Source organism: Nerophis ophidion, linkage group LG04 (genome assembly GCF_033978795.1).
Source record: "Nerophis ophidion isolate RoL-2023_Sa linkage group LG04, RoL_Noph_v1.0, whole genome shotgun sequence".
Taxonomy (NCBI): domain Eukaryota; kingdom Metazoa; phylum Chordata; class Actinopteri; order Syngnathiformes; family Syngnathidae; genus Nerophis; species Nerophis ophidion.
The window spans coordinates 13,765,778-13,785,965 of NC_084614.1; the positions used below are offsets into that span (position 1 = coordinate 13,765,778).

Consider the following 20,188-nt stretch of genomic DNA (forward strand, 5'->3'; position numbering starts at 1 on the left):
CAGATAAACCAATTCTTGATTTTTTTGTTTAAAAATAAAATACATGTAAACTATTGCTTTTTTTATAATTTTGTTACATGCTCAATTTTTTTTAAAATTTTGTTCCAAAATGAAATCCAATTAAATACATTTGTTTAGTTTTTTTATTCCAAATAAATACATTTTTTGGTTTTTGAATTTTGTTCAAACAATTTTATCGGAAAATGTCAATTGTTTTCCAATTTAATTTTGTTTCCAAAGTTACATCTAAATGCATCAATTTCATTTAAAAAAAAATTAAATACAGATAAACAAATTCTTAATTTTCTGTTGCGAAATAAAAAAATGTAAACTATTGTTTTTATTTTGTTACTTGCTCAAAAATTTTAAAAATTCATTTTGTTCCAAAATAAAATCCAATTAAATACAATTGTTTTTTAAATTCCAAATAAATACATTTTTGGGGTTTTTGAATTTTGTAAAACAAATGATCAAAATAAGTCAGTTGTTTTTCAATTTTAGTTTTTGTTCCAAAATAAAATCCAAACATACCAATTGTTTTCAGTTACAAAATAAAATCCAAATCACTATTTTTTGGTTTAAAAAAATTAACCAAGTCTGTTTCTCCAATTGATACTTCGAAATAAAATCCAAATGAACCTATTTATTGTGTTTCCAAATAAAATCATAAACAATTTTTTGTTTTCCAATTCTATTTTGTTTTAAAAGTAAAATCAAAATGCATCAAGTTGAACATTTTTTAAATAAAATACAGATTAACCAATTCTTAATTTTTTGTTTCAAAATAAATTACATGTAAACTATTGTTTTTAAAAATGTTGCTACTTGCTCAAAAATTCAATTTTGTTCCAAAATAAAATCCAAATAAATACAATTGTTTTTAAATTCCAAATCAATATTTTGGTTTTTGAATTTAGTTTTAAAAAAATATTGTTTTTCCAATTTATTTTTGTTCCAAAATAAAAATCCAAATATACCAATTGTTTTCAGTTACAACATGAAATCCAAATAACCCTTTTTTGTTTTAAAAATTAACCCCTTGTTTGTTTTTCACAATGGATGCTTCAAAATAAAATCCAAATAAATGTCACTGATGGGAAGAGAAGGTGATGACTAAAACATCCTCCAACAGGAAGCGGTCAGTACTCACTCACAATTTCCCAGAAAAATAAGAATTGTTAAAAACTTTTTTTCTCTTTTTTTTTTAATTTTGTCACAAACAAGATTTGCTTACAAAAAGTGAGCGTCCCAAAAAAATAAAAGCGTACCCTATCTATGGATCCGTTGCACATCATGCTGGCAGTCTGGACCATATGCAAGAAAACATCACAGCATTACTGTACAAAAAACAAAGAAGCTTGAAATAAGGACAAGGAGGCAAAGATGAGAGATGTGTGAGGGGTGGGGGTGGGGCTAACAGCAACATGTGACCAGGAGACAAAAACGGCGACATGATTGGCAGTGGCGTTATTAAAAAAGTATAAAAACATAAAGGTGTGCTGATGATGGGGGCGGGGCAATCAGTGTCCCTTTGGCTTCTGATTGGTCACTAAGTTAAGAAGACCTCCCTCCTGGTGGACAGCTGCTCAGTCGGCGCTGACCTGGGCGACCTGCGTGTCCGCCGTTTGGTTGCTGGACTGGATGAACATGGGCTGCGTCAGCTCCTGGCCTCCTGGCACCGTCACCTGCTGGATCTGGTACAACTGCTGCGGGGGGCATGGAGATACTCAGCAGGGGGTGGGGGCGAGCACACTTGTGTGATAGAGAGGAGGGTACCCCACCTGTCCGTCGGTAAACTGGCTGAACTGCTGCTGTCCTTGGACTTCCGTGATCTGCAACACAAACGCACGTTGGCCTCCTCTGCTGCGCAGTTGAAGACGCAAAGGGTCGGGGGGGGGCGTACCTGCTGGGTGTTGGCCAGGGTCTGGATCTGTCCCTGCACCACCTGGGCCCCGGAGACCGGCTGGGCCAAACGGATGTACTGCAGCTGGCCCGTGTTTAGCTGCACCTACAGTCCGTGGGACAAAGGTCAGGGGTCACTCCAGCCCACAGGTCAGGGATATTTTTAGTCTTCGCGTGTTTACGAGAAGATTCATCTGATGGGTACATTCACAGCTTTTATTCTCTCGGGCTTTGCTACGTGTGCTAAACTGGAGCTCTGCCAAGTATCGGTCAGTCAGTTACAGACTCAGTGATCATGTAGTGTTTTTTTCTTTAGTCGATCCATCCATCCATTTCCTACCGCTTGTCCCTTTTGGGGTCGCCAGAGCCTATTTCAGCTGCATTGGGGCGGAAGGCGGTGTACACCCCGGACAAGTCGCCACCTCATTGCAGGGCCAACAACTAAGAACTATTTGAGTAAATATAATGTGAAAATATGTTAGCATGTAGCTCACATTGCTATGCTAATGCTGCTGACGTAGGATGAAGTTAAAACGTGTATAATGTAAGCATGTAGCTCACATTGCCCTGCTAGTGTTGCTTACCTCGCATGATGTTGAAAGGTAATGGTCAAAGTGCGATGCTAAGGTTGCTACCCTAAAATATTTAAAATGTCGCGTTGGAATGTAGCTCACATAGCCATGCAAGTGTTGCTAACTTCACATGTTAAAATGGAGTAATAGCATGGAGCCCAGACAGCTATGCTAATGTTGCTAACCTAGCCTGATGTTCAAATGTAATATTAGCATAAAACTCTATTTGCAATGCCAAGATTGAAAACCTAAAAAATTAAAAATTTCACGTTAGCATGTAGCTCACAGAGCTATTTAACTCAGATAGCAGAGCCAGCATGATTTTTTTAAACGTAATGTTAGCATGTAGCACAGATAGCAATGCTAATGTTGCTAAGCCAGCATGATTTTTTAAAAATGTAATGTTAGTATTTTGTTTGCATGTCCTCCCTGTGTATGCGTGGGTTCCCTCCAGGTACTCCGGCTTCCTCCCACTTCCAAAAACATGCACCTGGGGATAGGTTGATTGGCAACATTAAATGGTCCTTAGTGTGTGAATGTGAGTGTGAATGTTGTCTGTCTATCTGTGTTGGCCCTGCGATGAGTTGGCGACTTGTCCAGGGTGTACCCCGCCTTCCGCCCGATTGTAGCTGAGATAGGCACCAGCGCCCCCCGCTACCCCAAAAGGGAATAAGCAGTAGAAAATGGATGGATGGATGTTAGCATTTAGCTCAAATAGCAATGCTAAATGTAATATTAGCATGTAGCTCGGATAGCTATGCTAATGCATCTAAACTAGTATGATTTTTAAAACGTAATGTTAGCATGTAGCTCAGATAACACTGCTGATGTTGCTAGGCAAGCAAGATTTTTAAAACGTAATGTTAGCATGTAGCTCAGATAACACTGCTAATGTGGCTAGGCTAGCATGATTTTTTAAACGTAATGTTAGCATGTAGCTTAGATAACAATGCTAATGTGGCTAATTGTGTGCTGAATTTCCCCCAGGGATCAATAAAGTACTTTCTATTCTATTCTAAGCTAGCATGATTTTTAAAATGTGATATCAGCATGTAGCTCAGACAGCAATGCTAATGTATCCAAGCTAGCATGATTTTTAAAATGTTAATCAATTATAATAATAATATATTATAATCCTTTAAAGCAGGGGTGTCAAACTCAAATACACAGTGGGCCAAAATGTAAAACCCAACAAAGCCGCGGACCGAGGTTGAACAAATTAACCTTTTAATAGGGACACAAACAAGTTTTGCATTGAATATTGAACAAGCAAGGCTTATAAAACTTTATAGATACATGCAAAATAGAGTTTCAAATAACAATAATAATAATTAAAAAATATCAATGTCATTTCAAATAAAATTTAAATAATAATTGAATGGCTCTTTTCGGCGACGGGGTTGAGGTGGACGGGGTTTGGTGATAGCGAAAGGTGTAGTAGCGTCCCGGAAGAGTTAGTGCTGCAAAGGTGTCTGGTTATTTGTTCTGTTGTGTTTATGTTGTGTTAGGGTGCGGATGTTCTCCCGAAATGTGTTTGTCATTCTTGTTTGGTGTGGGTTGACAGTGTGGCGCATATTTGTAACAGTGTTAAAGTTGTTTATACGGCCACCCTCAGTGTGACCTGCATGGCTGTTGACCAAATATGCCTTGCATTCAATTCTGTGTGTGTATAAGCCGCATATATTATGTGACTGAGCCAGCAAGCTGTTTGTATGGAGGAAACGCGGATGTGGCGACAGGTTGTAGAGAACGCCAAAGGCAGTGCCTTTAAGGCCCACCCGCAATATTGTTGCCCCGGATGAACTTCGGGAGTCTCTCGGGAAAATCGGGAGGGTTGGCAAGTAAGAGTATTAGCGGCGAATGCGGCGTTACAGCAGCGGGCCAGCTCTAATGTTAATTTGATATTGCCGTAAGGGCCAAGTGAAATTACACGGCGGGCCAAATTTGGCCCGCGTGCCAGAGTTTGACACCCATGCTTTGAAGTAAGAGTGAAACTCATGGGAATAATCACTAAATGGAGAACTGGGGCGGGATTAAATAAATCATCTTCTTCCCACTCCATTTCAGGCATAACTGGACAATCATGCATTACATATTATACATCACCTTTTGCACTGTATTAACTTATATTATGTGTAGTCAACTTTGTACTTTTTTATGTCATTTCCTGAAATAAAAAAATAAAAAAATGTAATGTTAGCATGTAGCTCAGATAGCAATGCTAATGTAGCTCATTAGTTCTAGTGTTGGCTTCAGGTTAAACTTGAAAGTCGGCACAGCGTACTTCCAAGGCACCAATGTGACGCGTCATGGGATCATTTTAACATCATGGTCCTTACGGGAATCTGCTGGATCTCCCCAGTGTTGGTGATGATCTGCTGCATGACCTGCATGGTTTGGCCTTGCGCCTGAGTCGTCTGAGCCTGGCCCTGGGCCGCCGCCGCAGCTTGGACAATCTGCACCTGCTGTCCGTCCCCCACCTGCATGGCCACGGGGGCGCTCTGGAGGGGGAGACAGAGAGGACAAGCGGTCGTCACCGTGCGGGCCGTCCGAGCGCAGACCGCCGACGCGGGAAAGCGAGGCGGGAGAGAGCGTGTTTACCGTGATGGGCGTGCCGTGCGATTGCACCTGCACCTGCTGCAGATGCTGCATGGTGGCACCTTGAAGCATCTGACGGCCCACAGAGAAGACAGGAGGAGGAAAGAAGGAAGAAGAAAGAAGAAGAGCAGCAACACAACACATGATGCAAGCATGTTTACAGGCAGGTCACATGATGCGCGCACACACACACAAATATAGCTTCAGGCTTAGCATTACGGCTGAAAACTATCACAATATCGGTCGATATCAGTAATTATTGATATTTAGGAGAAAAATACAGTAAATTCTGGACTGTAAGCCGCTACTTTTGTTCCTGTGCTTTGAACCATGCGGCTTAAAAAAACGGTGCGGTTTATTTAGGGATTTTTTTCCACGGACGCAAATCATTTTCATTTAACACACGCAAACTGAAAATGTTCTATGGCGCCATCTTTTGGACGACTTTGCTGGGTGAACCTTTACAGTGTTTCCTGCTGTTTACAGCTTTCAATCTGGGAGTAGAAGTGCAGTTTCGGCTTCTAATCGTCCATAGCATTTCTACTCATATTGATTCTTCATTCATCACCCCAAACAACATTTTTAAGATTTACAATATAACTAAAACTATTCTTACTTACTAAACCGTCCAATGTGTGATGATTGTGGGAGTGTTTTCATGCATATTTGAACGTGCTATTGTAATGTAATCAAGCTAGCGTTGTTTACTAACATGTTTACGAGTGTCTTTGTTAGTATTAACGTACAATGGCATTCTATTCGGATAGTGTCGTAAATTTACAAAAACATCACCGAGGAGTTATTGAATCTGTTTAGCTTATTGGAGAGCTAGCTTCCAGAGCTAGTGGGTCCGTGACGAAGACTTACGTTTTTTTGATCATCCGTTTTACTGCCATGTTACAGACACCGTTTGGAAACAATTAAGGTATAATAAACATTTACAGAATAATTTTTTGTGTAAATAACTCATTTTAAAACGTATGCGGCTTATAGTCTAGTCCCTAACCCTTTAAAATAAAATCCAAATAAACTTTTTTTTTGTCTGTTTTTATTTTCAAAATAAAATGCAAACGAATCAGCTTTTTCAAAAGTAATTTTTGTTTCAAAATAAAATCCAAATAAATCAAATTTAAATTTTTAGTTTTGTTGCAACATAAAATCCAAATAATTTTTTTCAAAAGTATTTTTTGTATTTCAAAATAAAATCCAAATACCGGATTTTCTTTTTAAAATTAAATCCTAAAAAACCATTTTTTTGTTTTCAGTTTGTTTCAAAACAAAACCCAAATAAATCACATTTTTAAATGTCTATTTTTATTGCAATTTAAAATCTAAATAAAATGTTTATTTTTCAGTTTGATGTCACAAATTTTTTTCATTAGTGTTTTGTCCCCCAAAATAAAATATTTTTTTTTTTCAAATGTATTTTGTGTCTTTCAAAATAAAACCCAAATAACCAATTTTTTTCCAAATAAAATCATAATAAATAATTTGTTTCCAATTAGTTTATTTTTGAAAACAAAATCCAAATAAATCACATTTTTAAATGTTTATTTTTGTTGCAAAATAAAATCCAAATAAATACAATGTTTGTTTTTCAATATTTTGATTTCTCAAAATAAAATCCAAATAAACCAGTGTATTGTGTTTCAAAATTAAATCCTAATAAACCCTTTTTTGTTTTTCTATTTTCTTTTGTTTCAAAAGGTAAAATAAAAAAAAAAATCACCTTTTTTCCATTTAATTTTTGGGGCTTTAATGAGATAAAAATCAAATACACCAATTGTTGAGTTTCCAAAAAAAAAAAAATACAAGTAAACAATTTTTCGTTTACTTTTTGTGTTTCAAAATAAAATCAAAATATCCAAAATTGTTTTCCAATTTTAAATCGTAACAAACCATTTTTTTGCTTTCAGTTTACTTTACAAAAAAAAAAACAAATTAATACTTTTTTTAAATGTCTATTTTTATTGCAATATAAAATCTGAATAAAATGTTTATTTTTTAGTTTGATGTCAGAATTTCTTTTAATTTGTGTCATTTCCACCAAAATCAAATCAAATTAATTTGTTTTTTCAAATGTATTTTTTGTCTTTCAAAATAAATCATAAATAATTTTTGGGTTTGTTTTTTGTTTTCAATTAGTTTATTTTGGAAAATAAAATCCAAATAAATCACATTTTTAAATGTTAATTTTTGTTGCAAAATAAAATCCAAATAAATACAATGTTTGATTTATTTGGATTTTATTTTGAGACATCAAACTATTAAAAAAAACAATGTATTGTGTTTCAGAATCAAATCCTAATAAATATGTTTGGTTTTTTTTCTTTTGTTTCAAAAGTAAAATTCAAATAAATCAACTGTTTTCCATTTTATTTTAGGGGTTTTGATAAGATAAAACTCAAATAAACCAATTGTTGAGTTAAAAAACAACAAGTAAACAATATTGTTCTTTGTTTACTTTTTGTGCATCAAAATAAAATCCAAATAAACCCATTGTTTTGTTTTTCCTTTTTTTTGTTTCAAAATAAAATCCAAATAAACCCATTGTTTTGTTTTTCCTCTTTTTTTTGTTTCAAAATAAAATCCAAATATACCAATCATTTTCTGACAAAATTATCTATACCATCTTTTTAAATAATATCGATCACGTGTCAATCGCGATATTTATTGATATCGTTTTATCACCCGGGCCTGACTTAGGTCATAAATAATGAATACATTTTTTCCTTACAATATGCAGACTTTGGAATAAAATGTCTTTCATCAATCTTTTCTTTGCATTGCAGGCAACACTGTGCAGCACAAACATGATAATGTCAGCACTAAAGGTGGCCGCTAAGAGACTTTAAAAATCATAACTGAGCTGCAATGTCCTCTCGCCCCTATCTTGTCTCTGGAGGACAGAGCAGCAATTGGCTATCACATTACGCTGAGGAGCATTTTGCCCTCCTCGTTGTAATTCATCTGCTGCGTCCTCTGCAGAGGAGTCTTTTTTTTTTTTTTTCCTGCTGGACTGTCCACTTTTATAAGACGTAAGCGAGTCCCGCAGCAGGGTGCAAGGGGTACCTGTCCTTGTGGCGGCTGTGCGATGATGATCTGCCCGGGTTGGATGGTGGCGGCGGTTTGCGTGCCGGCCTGCTGAGCCTGCTGGGCGCCCTGTACCTGCACGGCGCCGGGCTGCTGGGCCAAGGTGAAGTAGTACTGGAGAGGCTCTGCCGGGGCCACCGTTTGACGCATTTCCTCCTGCAGGTCACAAGTAGCGAGTCAGCAAATTGCGTCCCGGAAGTGAGCGCAGACTTTCAAAGAACCGTGAGAGGAGCTCCAATCCATTATCACGCTGGTCAATATCCGTGCATGCTCCTGCATGATGGAGGGAAGAAAACTGTCCAAATGTCTCAGGAAGAGAAGACAATAATAACTTTGTTATATGGCATATTTTTGTTGCACTTTTACAGCTCAAAAACCAGCATCCTAATGCATCCACGCAACACATTTAATCGTGCAATATTGTGCTCACAAGACTTTTTAATGGCGCACAAACTGTTCTTTATGCATGTTAATGATCACAAACATCATAAAAATCCATCATCTCCCTCACTTGTTTGCTACAATTTTAAAAAGGGAAGACGTGATTTAAAACCCCAAAAATGTGTTTGCACGGATCAACACTCTAAATTTGATATGATAGCAAAATGTAACCGTGTCAAACATAAGTCATCGTGAATTCCAAACTGCAGGTTGCTACCCTTTTCCTACACTTTGAACTCTGCAACTTACAAAAAAGTGCGGCTAATTTATGGATTTTTCCATTCATCCATCCATTTTTCTACCGCTTATCTCTTTTGGGGTCACCGGGGAGGCTCTAGTCCACCAGTTAGCCCATAAGGACCAGATGAGTCGCCCGCTGGCCTGTTCTAAAAATAGCTCAAATGGCAGCAATTACCAGTGAGCTGCCTCTATTTTTTAAATTTTATTTTTTTACTAGCAAGCTGGTCTCGCTTTGCTAGACATTTTTAATTCTAAGAGAGACAAAACTCAAATAGAATTTGAAAATCCAAGAAAATATTTTAAAGACTTGGTCTTCACTTGTTTAAATAAATTCACAATTTGTTTTACTTTGCTTCTTATAACTTTCAGAAAGACAATTTTAGAGAAAAAATACAACCTTAAAAATAATTTTTGGATTTTTAAACATATATCTTTTTAACTTTTAAATTCCTTCTTCTTTCCTGACAATTTAAATCAATGTTCAAGTAAATTTTGTTTTTTATTGTAAATAATAATAAATACATTTTAATTTAATTCTTCATTTTAGCTTCTGTTTTTTGAAACGAAGAATATTTGTGAAATATTTCTTCAAACTTATTATGATTAAAATTCCCAAAAAATATTCGGGCAGATCTAGAATATCTGTAGAATCAAATTAAAATCGTATTTCAAAGTCTTTTTAATTTATTTTAAAATATATGTTTTGGAAAATCTAGAAGTAATAATGATTTGTCTTTGTTAGAAATATAGATTGGTCCAATTTGTTATATATTCTAACAAAGTGCAGATTGGATTTTAACCTATTTAAAATATGTAATCAAAAATATATATTTATTGTGAGAAATCATTAAGATGATCAGTGTTTCCACAAAGATAAATATAATTAATTTTCAATAATAACAGAGTTAAAGGTAAATTGAGCAAATTGGCTATTTCTGGCAATTTATTTAAGTGTGTATCAAACTGGTAACCCTTCGCATTAATCAATACCCAAGAAGTAGATCTTGGTTTCAAAAAGGTTGGTGACCCCTGCTCTAGTCTATCACAGCTGCATTCGGGAAGGAAGGCGGTGTACACCCTGGACAAGTCGCCACCTCATCGCAGGGCCAACACAGATAGACAGACAACGTTCACACTCACATTCACACACTGGGGACCATTTAGTGTTGCCAATCAACCTATCCCCAGGTGCATGTCTTTGGAGGTGGTAAGAAGTAATAATGTAATTAGTTCATGATTTAATTAATCATTATAGAATTTTACCTAATAATTTAAAGATTTAAAGGGTACCATCCATCCATCCATTTCCTACCGCTTATTCCCTTTTTGGGGTCGCTGGTGCCTATCTCAGCTACAATCGGGCGGAAGGTGGGGTCTACCCTGGACAAGTCGCCACGTCATCGCAGGGCCAACACAGATAGACAGACAACATTCACACACTAGAGCCCATTTTTTGTGTTGCCAATCAACCTATCCCCAGGTGCATGTCTTTGGAGGTGGGAGGAAGCCGGAGTACCCGGAGGGAACCCACGGAGTCACGGGGAGAACATGCAAACTCCACACAGAAAGATCCTGAGCCCGGGATTGAACCCAGGACTACTCTGGAGCTTCGTATTGTGAGGCAGACGCACTAACCCCTCTACCACCGTGCTGCCCTTAAAGGGTACCAATTATGCAAAACCATTCTTACCCGGTTTTGCATATTTGGGATTTGCATACATCTCAAAATATGACAACCTGTAACGTCAGGTACCACAGGTTGTCATGTTTCCATTTTCTGTTTGGCGATCCTAGTTACAGTTCTACTTTCTGTCTGTCTCCCTGAATGCTTTTCCCTGTTTCTTTCTTTTTAAAAAAAGGCAAGTGTAGTGAGTCTTAGTCTGCGTTGTGTAGTTTTTTAAACAAAAGACAATTAATTTCCCTATTTATTGGTAGCCTGTGTTGGAAACACAAAACACACACAGGTCTCCGCTTTCTGGCGGACTGATTTCTGCCCCTTCAAACTCAAAAGTCAGAAGAAAGAAGAAGTAAACATCCATTCATTTGTATAAAAATAATTATAAATTTAATTACTTTAAGAAAAACGTTTTATTGGAAAAAAAAGTAATAATGCACAATGGAAACACAAAACACACACACAGGTCTCAGTTTTCTGGCGAACTGATTTCTGCTCCGGTGAGATGTAAATACCATGCCTAGATGCGACCAAACAACGCACACAGTCGACGCTCTGCTTCTTAATTAACAAAACTGTGCGGAAAAAATAACTTAAAACAATACATCACTTCTACTCACAACATTATTGTGTTAACTTTTAAAGTATTTAGAGACGTTTAAGAATAATATTTACAACACAAAGTGAAGAAACACGAAGCAGTGAAGAAATATTACCTTCCAACTCAAAAGTCCGAAGCAAGACGAAGTAAACAACCGAAAAAACGGCAGACACTTCCCGCATGAGACATCCGGTTCGTCAAAAATAAAAGCGATACTTCAAAATAAAATATAACACTCTGTCGAGTTCATAATATAGCGCAACAACATCACACTATTACACAAGCAAAGAAACTGAAAAGGCGTCTTATAGTTTGTGCTATGGCGCCATCTTTTGGACGAGTTCACTCACTTCAGGGGCTGCATTGCCCTTCTGTTTTGACTGAGCTTTCAGCCGGAAGTAGAAGCGTTGTTCCATCTTTTAACCATCCATAGCGTTTCAACTCATGTGGATTCTTCATTAATCATTCCGAGCAACGTTTCTAAAGTTTTACAATACAACTAAAACTATTCATACTTACTCGGCCGCCCCATGTGTGATGTCTGTAGGAGTGTTTTCATGCATATTTGTACGTGCTACCTTAATATAATCAAGCTGGCATCGTTAGCATTAGCTAATAGGCCAACACTTTTGTGAGTTTCTGTGTTATTAAGTATTAAGAACTAACAATGGGATTTTTTTTGTATTTTTTCAGTTTTGTAAATCTACCAAAACGTCACCGTGGAATTCCAGAGTCGGTTTAGCTAACTGGAGAGCTAGCTTATGCAGCTAGTGGGTCCATGACGATGACTTCTGTTTTGTTTGATCAGCAGTTTTACTGCCGTGTTATAGACACCGCTGGGAAACTATTAAAAAGGTACAGTATGTAAATAAACATTTATGAAATATTTGCGTAAAAAATAATTTCACATTGCGTATATCTATGTCTTATAGTTCTGCGCAGCTATGTATGGGGGAAAAAAAAAGAAAAAGTTTTTCTTCTAGAATTTATTGGGTGCAGCTTATATACCGGTGCGCTCTGTAGTCCGGAAAATCTGGTAACTCATGTGATTAATCACAAAAAAAGATTGCATTTATCGTTCATGATCTTTCTGTGTGGAGTTTGTATGTTCTCCCCATGACTGCGTGGGTTCCCTCCGGGTACTCCGGCTTTCTCCCACCTCCAAAGATATGCACCTGGGGATAAGTTGATTGGCAACACTAAATGATCCCTAGTGTGGGAATGTGGTCTGTCTATCTGTGCTGGCCCTTCGATGAGGTGGTGACTTGTCCAGCGTGTACTCCGCCTTCCACCTAATGCAGCTGGAATAGCCTCCAGCACCCCCGCGACACCAAAAAGGGACAAGCGGTAGTAAATGGATAGATGAATGGATACGCAGATTGATCACAATTTATTTTGACTCTATAATGCTCCTTTACCGTGGTTATAGGTCGGTGATCAAGTAAATGTATAAATAGAAATATTTAAAAAAGAAATACATTAAAATTACTTTTAAAAAATAGTAATAAAATGAAAATTTAAAAAGGCCTACTGAAATGAGATTTCATTATTTAAACGGGGATAGCAGGTCCATTCTATGTGTCATACTTGATCATTCCGCGATATTGCCATATTTTTGCTGAAAGGATTTAGTAGAGAACATCGACGATAAAGTTCGAAACTTTTGGTCGCTAATAAAAATGCCTTGCCTGTACCGGAAGTAGCAGACGATGTGCGCGTGACGTCACGGGTGGTAGGGCTCCTCACATCCTCACATTGTTTACAATCATGGCCACCAGCAGCGAAAGCGATTCGGACCGAGAAAGCGACAATTTCCCCATTAATTGGAGCGAGGATGAAAGCTTTGAGGATGAGGAAAGTGAGAGAGAAGGACTAGGGAAAAAAAATAATAATAAACTAGACGCCAGAGCGATTCAGATGTTATTAGACAAAATTACTAGGATAATTCTGGAAAATCCCTTATCTGCTCATTGTGTTATTAGTGTTTTAGTGAGATTATATGGTCGTACCTGTACAACCTGAATGTCGGAGGGGTGTGGCCATGGGTGTGGTGACTGCCAGTGTCTCCGAGGGAAGCCACGTTTCTCAACGAGGCGAAGGCGGCCGGGCTGAGGTTTTTTTTTTTTTTTCCTTCCTCCACGGTGGAAGCATCCGTCGGTCAGGGGCGGCCGGTGGGAGGAGGCAAGAGAGTCCGCAGCTGCCTCTTTGACAGGCGCAGGAGGAACGACGCAAGCTCTCCGCTCATGTCTACGGTAAGAGCCGACTTATTACCACCATTTTCTCACCGAAACCTGCCGGTTGACATGTGGTAGGGAACCATGTTCGCTTGACCGCTCCGTTCCATATTAAAGCTTCACCGTCATCTTTCGGGAATGTAAACAAGGAAACACCGGCTGTGTTTGTGTTGCTAAAGGCGGCCGCAATACACCGCTTCCCACCTACAGCTTTCTTCTTTGAGGTCTCCATTATTAATTGAACAAATTGCAAAAGATTCAGCAACACAGATGTCCATAATACTGTGGAATTATGTGATGAAAAGAGACGACTTATAGCTGTGAACGGTGCGTCATGCGCACGCTTCATTATACCGCGACGTTTTGGCCTGATACTTCCGCGCGAAATTTAAAATTGCAGTTAACTAAACCGGCCGTATTGGCATGTCTTGCAACATTAATATTTCATCATTGATATATAAACTATCAGACTGCGTGGTTGGTAGTAGTGAGTATCAGTAGGCCATTAATATAATAAAAAAGTGAAGTACAAAAATGAATGTGATTTTCACTCCAAAATAGAGCCTGACTTGACATTAGATGAAAGTTTTGACAAACAAGGACTTTTGGCCAGCACTTTTTATGTTGTCAAAAGTCACTTTTCTTTGGAACTTATTTAGGGAAATAAAAAATGTTTGATCTCTTTCAAGTATTTGTTAGAAAAGAGCTTTTTATGACCTTTTCTGTCAGTTGGTATGACCAGTGTTTAATATCAAACTGCTATTTGATCTTTAGTCTTTTTCACAGTCACATATGACTTGCAAGCAACCACTAACATAGGTGTCCAAACGGATGCCTGTACCATTGGAGACGAATTACAAAAGCAGGAAAAAATGCGAAATATGTCACACACTTTGAAATTTTTTTAGATGCCACCGTCAAGGACTAGACTCGTGTCCCAAGTGGATCATTTGGGCAAAAAAAAAAAAAAAAAACAGCTCATGAGCATGAAAGGTCAACGGACACAAACGGCAGACATGTGGTCTTCTTCATCCCGGCGAGGCGTGTCCGTCAGCAGGAGCGTAAACACCTCTCTCCCAGCTCCATGACGACACAGCTGAGAGTGTAGGATGTTTACATGCCTGAAGACTCAAATATCGCACGGGTCCACCTCGACAATCCCCTTGTCGCCGTCACTTTGGCTTTGTTCGCCCTCCCACGCCCACTCGCTGTCAGAAGCAATAAGACGCTGCAAACATCCGACTGAAAGCTCTCCCGGGTCAGACGCCAGCTTCCAGTCAAGGATGTTTACAGCGCCTCCAGGTTGCCGATGAGGGAACTGCAGCGGGGCTGACACCGGGGCTAAAAAAAAAAAAAAAACGTGAATCTCACCTGTCGCTTGGGGGGCTTCAAGTCGTCTCGGGGCACGATGTCGATCAAGAAGTCAAACTGGTCGAACTTTGTTATCGCCATGGCGATGTCGTTCCGCTGTGAACATGACAAAGTTGAGGCTTCAAACAGCGTGTTCAAAGTTCATTTCTCTGCTGAAAAGAAAAGTCTTTATTGAGAGAACTTCAGCTTAACGTGGGAATGAAACGCTTTTTAAAAAACAATCACTTCCTTTCAATCCTGAGGCGTGTAAATGTCTTTTGAAGCACAGCCTCTTGTTGCCATACCTCTTCCCGTGTCAACAGCAGAGCGCCGCCTCTGTGGAATTTTCCACAGGATATTGGCTGTCAGACCCTCCACCCCCCTCCCCATTGTGACCCTCCCAGCACTAGGGGCTATTTATAGCAGCTTGATTAATATCTGGCAACACCGGGTCACTCATCTACACTTGTTCCATTGATGGGCGTTGCCATAGTGACCCCCCAAGCGGCTACAGTGGGACCCGGGCGAGTCCGGGGAAGAAAGACCTGCAGCAGCGTCAGGCCTCGCTCATGTTACCAAGGTACTTGAAATCACCTTTCCATTTCAAGCCAGCAGCCAAGAGGCCGTAGAACTCAGGGGTGTCCGAACTTTTAACACTGGGCCGCACACGTAAAAATCAAAGCATGCAGGGGCCAATTCAGTATTTTTAAATTTCAAAACCAATTCTATACAGTATATCATTTTTTTCATACCTTTAGGGCTCCCCTCAAGTTTGGTCTAAGTTATAAACATGTTAAGAAGTCATATACTAATTTTAACTTCAGGTCTATCCGTCCATATGAAGTAATTTTTTTTATGTGTTATGCCCTTTTTGCCTGTTTTAATGGCAAACACACAAAATATGCAATATTTTCTCCCAAAGAATTTCAAAGTGAGATATTTGATGTTAAGTAATTGGAGCATTAAATAGATGAGTAATCCATAACATTGATTGTAATTATTTTTGGAGCAATTAAAAAAAATAATTATGTAATTTTAAAATTTTTTTTACTTTCACTGCTTAAGTCTCTAAATGAGCCTCAGATCTATCCGTCAATTATAATTGTTTTTATTTGTTTTATGCCCTTTTTGTCAAATAAAATTGTGTTTGTTAGTTGTCAAACAAAAAAATGTTCATGTGGAATATTTGATGTGAAGTAATTGGAGACTTAAAATGACAATAATTTAAAATAACATTGATTATCAATTCTATATATATATAATTATTAGAATATATTACTATAATATATATTATAATATTAATATATAACATTGATTATGATTTATTATTAATTATTATTAGTGAGCAATGACAGCAAAAAAAATAATAATTTAATCCCACTAAATTTATTCAGGGTCCAAAAGGGCCCCAATCATACAAGTCTTAAAAATAAGTCCTATTTTAGATCAACTTCAGATCTATTCATTGATTACCCAGTTGTTGTTTTTTCATGTTTTGGTTGGTTTAATGCCTTTTTGGTAAAGAAAACTTTTTTTTATAAATATATGGCAAATCAGGGGTGTCTAAACTTTTTCCACCAAGGGCCGTACACAGAAAAAATTAAGCATATAGGGGCCACTTTTAAATTTTTCATTATCAAAACCACTACTATATATATCATATTTTTTACTTTTAGGGCTCCCCTCAAGTTTAATCTCAGTCATAAAAATGTTTAGAATAAGTCCCATATACATTAATTAGAATTTAAATCTCTACATCAACCGCAGGTCTATCTGTCAGTATAAAGTTTATATTTTATGCCCTTTTTGTGAAAACTCTGTTTTTATGGCAAAAACACAAAATATGCAATATTTTCTCAAAAAGAATTTCAAAGTGAAATAATGGATGTTAAGTAATTGGAGCCTTAAATAGACGACTAATTCGTAACATTGATTTTAATTACCGTATTTTTCGGACAAGAAGTCGCAGTTTTTTTCATAGTTTGGCGGGGATGCGCCTTATACTCAGGAGCGACTTATGTGTGAAATTATTAATACGTTACTGTAAAATATTAAATATTATCATCTAGCTCATTCACGTAAGAGACTAGACGTATAAGATTTCATGGGATTTAGTGATTTGGAGTGAAAGATTGTTTGGTAAAGGTATAGCATGTTCGATATGTTATAGTTATTTGAATGACTCTTACCATAATATGTTGGGTTAACATACCAGGCACGTTCTAAGTTGGTTAAATTATGCTTCATATAACAAACCCTTATTCAGCCTGTTGTTCACTTTTCTTTATTTATTTTAAATTGCCTTTCAAATGTATATTCTTGGTGTTGGGTTTTATCAAATAAATTTCCCCCAAAAATGCGACTTATACTCCAGTGCGACTTACATATGTTTTTTTCCTTCTTTATTATGCATTTTTGGCAGGTGCGACTTATACAGCGTAGCGACTTATGCTCCAAAAAATACAGTATTTATTTTTGGAGCAATGACATTTTTTTAATGTTAAAAATATCCTTTTGTTGTTGTTTTTTTTTAACTTTTAACACTGAAGTCTCTAAATGAACCTAAGATCTATGTGTCAATTATAAGTTTTTATAATTTTAAATTTTTTTAAATGTGTTCTATGCCCTTTTTCCACGCATCCGTTTTCTGCCGCTTGTCCCGTTCGGGGTCGCTGTTGTCAAATATATTTGTGTTTTGTATGGCTAACGAAAAATGTTCAGGTGAAATATTTTATGTGACGTAATTGGAGACTTAATGTCAATAATTCAAAACAACATTGATTTAAATTAATAATTTGTGAGCAATGGCAGTTTTTTTAATCTTACTAAATTTATTAGGGGTCCAAAATGGCCCCAATCATAAGTGATCAAATAAGTCATATTTTAGATCAACTTCAGATCTATGCGTTGATTCCACCTTTTTTCCGAAGTTTTTTTTTTTGTTTAATACCTTTTTGGTAAATAAAACAAATTTTATATGGCAAATCAGAGGTGTCCAAACGTTTTCTACCAAGGACTGCACACTGAAAAATCAAAGCAAGCAGGGGCCATTTTTAAATGTAATTTTCAAAATATACTTTTTTAACCGTTAAGGCTCCTGTCGAGTTTGATCCCGGGGAGCCGGAAGGGTCTGAGTCATTAAAATGTTCAAAGTCAGTCATATAAAAAAAAATGTATTCAACGCTTCAATCACTAAATCAACTTCAGGTCCATCTGTCAATAAAAGTTTTTCTGTTAATGTTTTATGCCCTTTTTTAATGGCAAAAACACCAAATATGCAATATTTTACCCCAAAACTTTTTCAAACTAGACTTTGGGTAGTGATTGAAAGGACAAGGGAGAAGAAATGAGTTCTGATCACCCTCGGAAATAGGAAAAGGAGCTCGGTCATCCTGGAGAGGCTTCGAGTAGGAGGATCTACTACGGATGCCTCCTGGACGTCTCCCTGGTGAGGTGTTTTGGGCATGTCCAGCCGGGAGGAGGCCTTGGGACAGACCTGGGACACACTGCAGGGACTATCCCTCACAGCTGGCCTGGGAATGCCTCTGTGGAACTGGAAAAGGTCTGGGCATCTCTGCTTAAAACTGACTCTGATCAACGGCAGCAAATGGACTGATTTTTTGATGTGAAGTAATGAGAGCCTTAAATATGTCAATAATTCATTACAATTATTTTGATTTATTATTATTATGTGTGCAAAAATAGCCTGCTTTGCAACTTTGTGTTATTATAGTCAATATCGCAAATTTTTCCTCAATACATTTCACCTGTTTGCGCTTTTACTCCACTTATTATTTTTTTAATCATAGTATTTGTAGAACGTGCCGGGTCGTTAGAAAACTAGCTGCGGGCTGCAAATGGCCCTCGGGCCGCACTTTGGTCAGGCCTGGCACAAAGTGAGAGAACGGCTGAATCCAACAAACTTCCAAAGTAGGTCTTGAGTTTTCCACTTGAGAGGAGATGAACATGATAACACGGTCTTCTTTTGCAGCCTTTTCACCTACCTGCCTGCACACACACAACCACACACACACAGGCTGCTGCTAATCTCTGTGAGGTATGTGAATGGATAAAGTGGACTTAAGGGCTTTCATGTTCTGCCTCAAAATGTTCCCTTCTTAACATCCCGGTGAGACGAACTCTAATCTGTTCCATCGCCGCCCGCTTCATTCTTGCCCCCTCGCATCATTCCCAGAGTCCGGCTTATTCCACTTTGGGATGGCAGGGCGGGCCAAACGGCACCAAAAGGGGGGGGGAGCAATGTGGGTCAGTGGCGTCCGCCGGGCTTTGCATTGAGATTCGAGCAAAGTACAACGAGAGAGATTCCTCCGGGGGATGCTGGGGCGATGCCCCTTGTTTTCATGTGCACGCATTAGGGACGTTTTGCCCCAAAGAGCGAGCTGCAGTTGAGTATTAAAGACGAGATGGCACGAGGTCAAAATTATGGAGACTGAAGTATGGCTTTTTCTTGCACAGCACTTCTGGTCAACATACGGGCTTGCGGAGTCATGTCATGGCCATTTTGTTGCTGTTCAAAGCAAAATGGCAGACTACCTGCAAGTGAGTAAAAGTTCCTCTATGACAGGACAGTGATGCCCATTACGTCGATGGCGGAGGGGTGTGTCAGTCAGGTATTAAAAAAATAGACCTAAAAATTTCCCAACATCAATCTTCACCAAGATGTCACTTGATTGACATTCACGGCACCAGAGGCCAACGCTGCACTTAGAAATTGTACGTCAACAACCAAGAGATGTAAATGAACCGGTTTTAAAAAAGGCTTTATTATAATTCATACATTAAAAATATTACGAGAATCGGGTTGACTCGAGAATCGATTTTGAATCGAATAGTCACTCTTAGTCGAATCGTGAGGTGCACAAAAATGTCATTTTACGTGAATCAGTACCCAGTAATGCCGCCGGAACTGCGGAATTGTACCAATTATGATAAAGATCTGAATTTGTGGAACCGAGTTACAATGTTGACAGTTTTGTGACGAACCAAGTTTGGTGCCATGCCCACACCTACAGCCCGTGGCACAAGCTCGGGCTTTCCAACTACATAATGAAGAGGGCCGCCGTTTCAAGAGCCCAAGGGCTCAGGGGCCGGACATCGAAATGTGCATGTTTCGTCAGAAAGTGCCTCTGCAGGGGATATTTCTTTGAGACCCGAGTTTACTTAAATGCAAAGTAAACACGTCGGCTTTCACACTGCACGGTCAATAAATTCATTATTCCGTCCTCGCTTCTCGTGTCTAGCGCGTGCAGCTAGTTAACAGTATGAAGAAAAAATAATGTCCAGCTTTTGTTGAGGATTGATGTTCTTTCTTTTTGAATTATTTTCCTTCCTTTGTTTTATTTCATTACACTTATTCCTTCATTTCATTTTGTAAGACTGAAAATGTAAACATAAAATAAATATAACAAAAAGTATAACATCCATTGTATATAGTGTAAATAGTGTTAATATATTCACACAA

The 20,188-nt window shown here is 38.0% G+C and overlaps 1 protein-coding gene across 8 annotated transcripts in view; it reads right to left on the reverse strand.

Annotated features, from left to right (window-relative positions):
• Window positions 1-1,391: 1,391 nt before the first annotated feature.
• Window positions 1,392-20,188, reverse strand: part of nfyc (nuclear transcription factor Y, gamma) — a 56,348-nt gene continuing 37,551 nt past the window's right edge. For 6 of the 8 annotated variants that reach the window (XM_061897119.1, XM_061897116.1, XM_061897121.1 and 3 more), the window contains exons 5-11: window positions 14,728-14,823; window positions 8,145-8,321; window positions 5,076-5,144; window positions 4,814-4,975; window positions 1,904-2,008; window positions 1,782-1,832; window positions 1,392-1,706 (exon numbers count right to left, since the gene is read on the reverse strand). In XM_061897119.1, the coding sequence (XP_061753103.1) occupies window positions 1,587-1,706; window positions 1,782-1,832; window positions 1,904-2,008; window positions 4,814-4,975; window positions 5,076-5,144; window positions 8,145-8,321; window positions 14,728-14,823 (780 nt within the window). In that variant the 3' untranslated portion in view covers window positions 1,392-1,586. The remainder of the gene's footprint in view (window positions 1,707-1,781; window positions 1,833-1,903; window positions 2,009-4,813; window positions 4,976-5,075; window positions 5,145-8,144; window positions 8,322-14,727; window positions 14,824-20,188) is intronic. The other 2 variants (XM_061897123.1, XM_061897122.1) reach the window with 1 other exon arrangement.